This window comes from Rhinoderma darwinii, unplaced genomic scaffold, assembly GCF_050947455.1.
Source record: "Rhinoderma darwinii isolate aRhiDar2 unplaced genomic scaffold, aRhiDar2.hap1 Scaffold_3923, whole genome shotgun sequence".
NCBI classification, from domain to species: Eukaryota; Metazoa; Chordata; class Amphibia; order Anura; family Rhinodermatidae; genus Rhinoderma; species Rhinoderma darwinii.
In genome coordinates, this window is record NW_027463543.1 from 45,370 (window position 1) to 52,611 (window position 7,242).

Here is a 7,242-nt window from a genome sequence, read left to right on the forward strand (position 1 = left end):
GACATCCAGTAACGCGCCCACCGCAGCAGCCGGACAACCTGTAACGCGCCCACCGCAGCAGCCGGACATCCAGTAACGCGCCCACCGCAGCAGCCGGACAACCTGTAACGCGCCCACCGCAGCAGCCGGACAACCTGTAACGCGCCCACCGCAGCAGCCGGACAACCTGTAACGCGCCCACCGCAGCAGCCGGACATCCAGTAACGCGCCCACCGCAGCAGCCGGACATCCAGTAACGCGCCCACCGCAGCAGCCGGACATCCAGTAACGCGCCCACCGCAGCAGCCGGACAACCTGTAACGCGCCCACCGCAGCAGCCGGACAACCTGTAACGCGCCCACCGCAGCAGCCGGACAACCTGTAACGCGCCCACCGCAGCAGCCGGACATCCAGTAACGCGCCCACCGCAGCAGCCGAACATCCAGTAACGCGCCCACCGCAGCAGCCGGACAACCTGTAACGCGCCCACCGCAGCAGCCGAACATCCAGTAACGCGCCCACCGCAGCAGCCGAACATCCAGTAACGCGCCCACCGCAGCAGCCGAACATCCAGTAACACGCCCACCGCAGCAGCCGAACATCCAGTAACGCGCCCACCGCAGCAGCCGAATACCAAGGGCAAAGTCATTCACTCAGAACTGATCTTACACTAGAGACGTCAACAGCACAAAAAGTCAAATCATAAACAATCCAGAGCAACAGACGCCCCACGCGTCCACATCCAGCAGATGGCGCTGTAGACCAAGGTATAATTGCACCAGGGTGTCGAGCCAGTCACTACTGCAGGGGCCCAAGCACAGGAACCGCCATCACCACTCCCACCAACAGACCGGGAGCGGCTCCTGAGAACTGACCTAAGGGATCGAACCTCTGAAAGCGCGAAACACCCGACCAACCTGAACCCACAACCAGGGCCGAACTGGGCATCTGCCACACAACCGGGGCAGCTCGGCTGACACCCACACATTTAGTTCCAGCTACGGACTGAACCTGCTCACTGGGCGTCTGATAAGGTTCTGTATGTGGCGGCTGATCAGATACTCCGACATGTCGGGGGAGAAGGTCCGCCACCTCCGTATAACCATGTGGCAGCGCCACCCCGGGAGGGAACAGCTGTCCACCAGCGCTGGGCACTTCACAGGTTGGTCGGGGTAGTGGCGGATGTATCCTGAGCCAATAAGCAGCCGCCGGACCCGCCATGCTGCCGCTGATCAGCTCTGCCCCTCAGTTTTACTGCAGATAAACCGACACCCCCAGCGGCAGAGAAGATCCAGTCTCTTCCCACGTGTTGTAAATCAGATGAGAAATATTTCTCCCGTCAAATAAGCAGCAGCGGCTCCGACAAATATTACCTTCTATTTCTGTCAGAACGGACGTTACGGGACAACCGACTAATCCGGGACAGGGACTAACAATGGGGACTGAGTGGCAGGTGTAAAATATATACATATAAGAGAATTATTCACCTGCACAGTGTATATATATATCCCATGGTGTGTGACGGATTATACGGGGAATAATATATAACACGCCACGTCTCGGCTCAGCAGACAGGATCACACATGATAGGATTAGATACACAGCTCAGCAGACAGTATCACACATGATAGGATTAGATACACAGCTCAGCAGACAGTATCACACATGATAGGATTAGATACACAGCTCAGCAGACAGTATCACACATGATAGGATTAGATACACAGCTCAGCAGACAGTATCACACATGATAGGATTAGATACACGGCTCAGCAGACAGTACCACACATGATAGGATTAGATACACGGCTCAGCAGACAGTATCACACAGGATAGGATTAGATACACAGCTCAGCAGACAGTATCACACATGATAGGATTAGATACACAGCTCAGCAGACAGTATCACACATGATAGGATTAGATACACGGCTCAGCAGACAGTATCACACAGGATAGGATTAGATACAGCATCTCTGCAGACAGTATCACACATGATAGGATTAGATACACAGCTCAGCAGACAGTATCACACATGATAGGATTAGATACACAGCTCAGCAGACAGTATCACACATGATAGGATTAGATACACGGCTCAGCAGACAGTACCACACATGATAGGATTAGATACACGGCTCAGCAGACAGTATCACACAGGATAGGATTAGATACACAGCTCAGCAGACAGTATCACACATGATAGGATTAGATACACAGCTCAGCAGACAGTATCACACATGATAGGATTAGATACAGCATCTCTGCAGACAGTATCACACATGATAGGATTAGATACACAGCTCAGCAGACAGTATCACACATGATAGGATTAGATACACAGCTCAGCAGACAGTATCACACATGATAGGATTAGATACACGGCTCAGCAGACAGTACCACACATGATAGGATTAGATACACGGCTCAGCAGACAGTATCACACAGGATAGGATTAGATACACAGCTCAGCAGACAGTATCACACATGATAGGATTAGATACACAGCTCAGCAGACAGTATCACACATGATAGGATTAGATACACGGCTCAGCAGACAGTATCACACAGGATAGGATTAGATACACAGCTCAGCAGACAGTATCACACATGATAGGATTAGATACACAGCTCAGCAGACAGTATCACACATGATAGGATTAGATACAGTGGCTCAGCAGACAGTATCACACATGATAGGATTAGATACACAGCTCAGCAGACAGTATCACACATGATAGGATTAGATACACAGCTCAGCAGACAGTATCACACATGATAGGATTAGATACACAGCTCAGCAGACAGTATCACACATGATAGGATTAGATACACAGCTCAGCAGACAGTATCACACATGATAGGATTAGATACACGGCTCAGACGACAGTATCACACGTGATAGGATTAGATACACGGCTCAGCAGACAGTATCACACATGGTAGGATTAGATACACAGCTCAGCAGACAGTATCACACATGATAGGATTAGATACACGGCTCAGCAGACAGTATCACACATGGCAGGATTAGATACAATGCCTGGAAAGTTTTATGGTTTTCGGTTTCCTGAAGTGATTAATGAAGTTTCCTACATAGACGGGCTCGTGCGGCCGGAGACTCCGGATTATTCATCGGTTCATACAGAACATTTCCCTTCTGGACATAGAAGACGGCAGGTACCACCAGGGTCATTACTGGGCACAACTAGGGGAGGGGCACTGCCACCTGCACATCACAGGATCGCTGCCCCTGGTGGCTGATATCTGGGGGCAGCAGACTCCTGTGTTTGGCCGCTGACCCCCAACAAAGTGGCAAGACCGAAACACCTCATCCACCAGCAACAGCGGGGAGACCGCAGGACGTACCCCAATACTCAGATCTGCAGAACATTGCTCCTCTACCTCCTGAGATACATAGTGATATATCCTGCAGATTATTACACCACTGACCTCTCTACAGATCTGCAGAACATTGCTCCTCTACCTCCTGACAGATACATAGTGATATATCCTGCAGATTATTACACCACTGCTCTCTACAGATCTGCAGAACATTGCTCCACCACCTCCTGACAAGATACATAGTGATATATCCTGCAGATTATTAAACTACTGACCTCTCTACAGATCTGCAGAACATTTCACCTCCACCTCCTGACAGATACATAGTGATATATCCTGCAGATTATTACACCACTGACCTCTCTACAGATCTGCAGAACATTGCTCCTCTACCTCCTGACAGATACATAGTGATATATCCTGCAGATTATTACACCACTGCTCTCTACAGATCTGCAGAACATTGCTCCACCACCTCCTGACAAGATACATAGTGATATATCCTGCAGATTATTAAACTACTGACCTCTCTACAGATCTGCAGAACATTTCACCTCCACCTCCTGACAGATACATAGTGATATATCCTGCAGATTATTACACCACTGACCTCTCTACAGATCTGCAGAACATTGCTCCTCTACCTCCTGACAGATACATAGTGATATATCCTGCAGATTATTACACCACTGACCTCTACAGATCTGCAGAACATTGCTCCTCTACCTCCTGACAGATACATAGTGATATATCCTGCAGATCATTACACCACTGACCTCTACAGATCTGCAGAACATTGCTCCTCTACCTCCTGACAGATACATAGTGATATATCCTGCAGATTATTACACCACTGACCTCTCTACAGACCTGCAGAACATTGCTCCTCTACCTCCTGACAGATACATAGTGATATATTCTGCAGATTATTACACCACTGACCTCTCTACAGATCTGCAGAACATTGCTCCTCTACCTCCTGACAGATACATAGTGATATATCCTGCAGATTATTACACCACTGACCTCTCTACAGATCTGCAGAACATCGCTCCTCTACCTCCTGACAGATACATAGTGATATATCCTGCAGATTATTACACCACTGACCTCTCTACAGATCAGCAGAACATCGCTCCTCCACCTCCTGACAGATACATAGTGATATATCCTGCAGATTATTACACCACTGACCTCTACAGATCTGCAGAACATTGCTCCTCTACCTCCTGACAGATACATAGTGATATATCCTGCAGATTATTACACCACTGACCTCTCTACAGATCTGCAGAACATTGCTCCTCTACCTCCTGACAGATACATAGTGATATATCCTGCAGATTATTACACCACTGATCTCTCTACAGATCTGCAGAACATTGCTCCTCTACCTCCTGACAGATACATAATGCTATATCCTGCAGATTATTACACCACTGACCTCTCTACAGATCTGCAGAACATTGCTCCTCTACCTCCTGACAGATACATAGTGATATATCCTGCAGATTATTACACCACTGACCTCTCTACAGATCTGCAGAACATTGCTCCTCTACCTCCTGACAGATACATAGTGATATATCCTGCAGATTATTACACCACTGACCTCTCTACAGATCTGCAGAACATCGCTCCTCTACCTCCTGACAGATACATAGTGATATATCCTGCAGATTATTACACCACTGACCTCTCTACAGATCAGCAGAACATCGCTCCTCTACCTCCTGATACGTAGTGATATATCCTGCAGATTATTACACCACTGACCTCTCTACAGATCTGCAGAACATTGCTCCTCTACCTCCTGACAGGTACATAGTGATATATCCTGCAGATTATTACACCACTGACCTCTCTACAGATCTGCAGAACATTGCTCCTCTACCTCCTGATACATAGTGATATATCCTGCAGATTATTACACCACTGACCTCTCTGCAGAACATTGCACAATATCCCCATCAGGAGGTAGAGGAGCAGTGACTGGGGGTTGTAGTTCTGGTGTCAGGACAGGTTGGAGGAGTCATTAGGCCGGAGGTCTTTGTCCTGTTCATGCAGAACATCGCAACATAAATGTGGAAATATTATTATAAATAATATGCGCCGCCATCCGCAGAACAGGAATCCCAATAAAGGTAAATAATCCCATCACCGCAGCCCCCGCCCGGACCCTCATCTCCCATGTGTCCGGTGTTTGGGGACAGTTTTCTGCACGGTTTTGAGGTGTCTGGATATCTATAGGTGGAGGGTTGTATATAGTCAGTGGCGATCATAGAGCCTGGGACCCCAAGATCAAATATCAGAAGAGGGGGGGTCCTGCTGGCTCAGATCACACCCTGCCCCCGACAGTAGAGATAATACAGATGAGGGTGATGACTCCGGCCGGCGGGTGTCCCCCTCCCCCTCAGATTGATATTATTCTACAGATCTAACCCAAGATAAAGCTAATTCCTTGTACTGAAGTGTTGAGGGCGGAGGCGACGGACCTGGTGCCAGCACAAAACCCAGACGACGTCACTTATACGGGGTTAAGAAGATGCAAACAAGGCAGCCCTCAGGTAACAACGCCTGGCACCGCTCTGCGGGGTCCCCCCACACCTGAGATCTTCATACAATGACCATTTATCCCGGGCAAACAGAACCAGTGACACATTGTAAACAGAGCAGCAGCTGTGGTGGTCCCGCCCCCATCTGCCTGGAGAGAGAGGACAGTAAGTGGGTTTGGGGCCAGAGGGGGCTCCCCAATATTTTCTTTTTGCTATGTATCACAGAGCGCACGATCGTCCTGTGTGACTGGAAACCCCTCGCCGTGTGACCGCGGAGCGATGTGCAGAGCAATGTGCAGAGCAATGTGCAGAGCAATGTGCAGAGCAATGTGCAGAGCAATGTGCAGAGCAATGTGCAGAGCAATGTGCAGAGCAATGTGCAGAGCAATGTGCAGAGCAATGTGCAGAGCAATGTGCAATGTGCAGAGCAATGTGCAGAGCAATGTGCAATGTGCAGAGCAATGTGCAGAGCAATGTGCAATGTGCAGAGCAATGTGCAGAGCAATGTGCAGAGCAATGTGCAGAGCAATGTGCAGAGCAATGTGCAGAGCAATGTGCAGAGCAATGTGCAGAGCAATGTGCAGAGCAATGTGCAGAGCAATGTGCAGAGCAATGTGCAGAGCAATGTGCAGAGCAATGTGCAGAGCAATGTGCAGAGCAATGTGCAGAGCAATGTGCAGAGCGGGACACCTCCCGGGGCCCCCCGGCTCAGCAGCTCTCGTTTCCTGGAGTCTCACCCGCCGCTCGTGACTGATCACAGCGACGTGGGAAAAAAGGAAACGCAGCGAAACTTCCTGGAATGTCTTATCTATAGAAGAGGCCGCCCGGCGCTCCACAGGACGTGTCAGCTCGACCGCCATGAGATCCAACACAAGACGGAAATCCACCGCTACATTCATGACTGCAGATCGGACCAATAGCCCGCAGAAATCTGACAGATGGTGGCGACCAAATCATAGGACAGCGCCAAACATGTGACAGCGCCGATCAAAAAAACCCATAAAACACGCGAGTGATCAAAACCAGCAACATCACGCAGCGACCACGGCAGATCTGTCAGGTGTCCAACGTCTCCATACCCATCCCCCATCCTAATGTTTATGATCTCCAAAGAAGCTGCATGGCCTCCGTGACTCCGAACCAGCCCAACCCCCCACCGAGAGCTCCGCCACATCAACGCCACCATTATAGGAAACGTCCACAAATATGCGCCGATTTCTCACAATCTGTCTGTAAAGGGGGCGGAGCTGTCAAGATTATTCTGTTCCCGGCAGCCACCACTAGGGGGAGCTCATTGCACACGTGTATACATGCAGCTCCCGTAGAGTTACATAACATTCTGCAGCCACCACTAGGGGGAGCC

The 7,242-nt window shown here is 49.6% G+C and overlaps 2 protein-coding genes across 2 annotated transcripts in view; both read right to left on the minus strand.

The window, feature by feature from the left end:
- LOC142708460 (endothelin-converting enzyme 1-like) overlaps positions 1–1,126 on the minus strand; it is a gene marked incomplete at its 3' end in the record, with an annotated part of 46,235 nt that extends 45,109 nt beyond the window's left edge. The window contains exon 1 of the mRNA XM_075848385.1: positions 999–1,126. Within this exon, the coding sequence (XP_075704500.1) occupies positions 999–1,085 (87 nt within the window). The remainder of the gene's footprint in view (positions 1–998) is intronic.
- A 5,844-nt stretch (positions 1,127–6,970) lies between these two features.
- The window catches only part of LOC142708461 (endothelin-converting enzyme 1-like), an 18,735-nt gene continuing 18,463 nt past the window's right edge, over positions 6,971–7,242 (minus strand). The window contains exon 6 of the mRNA XM_075848386.1: positions 6,971–7,109. Coding sequence (XP_075704501.1) covers positions 6,971–7,109 — 139 coding nt within the window. The remainder of the gene's footprint in view (positions 7,110–7,242) is intronic.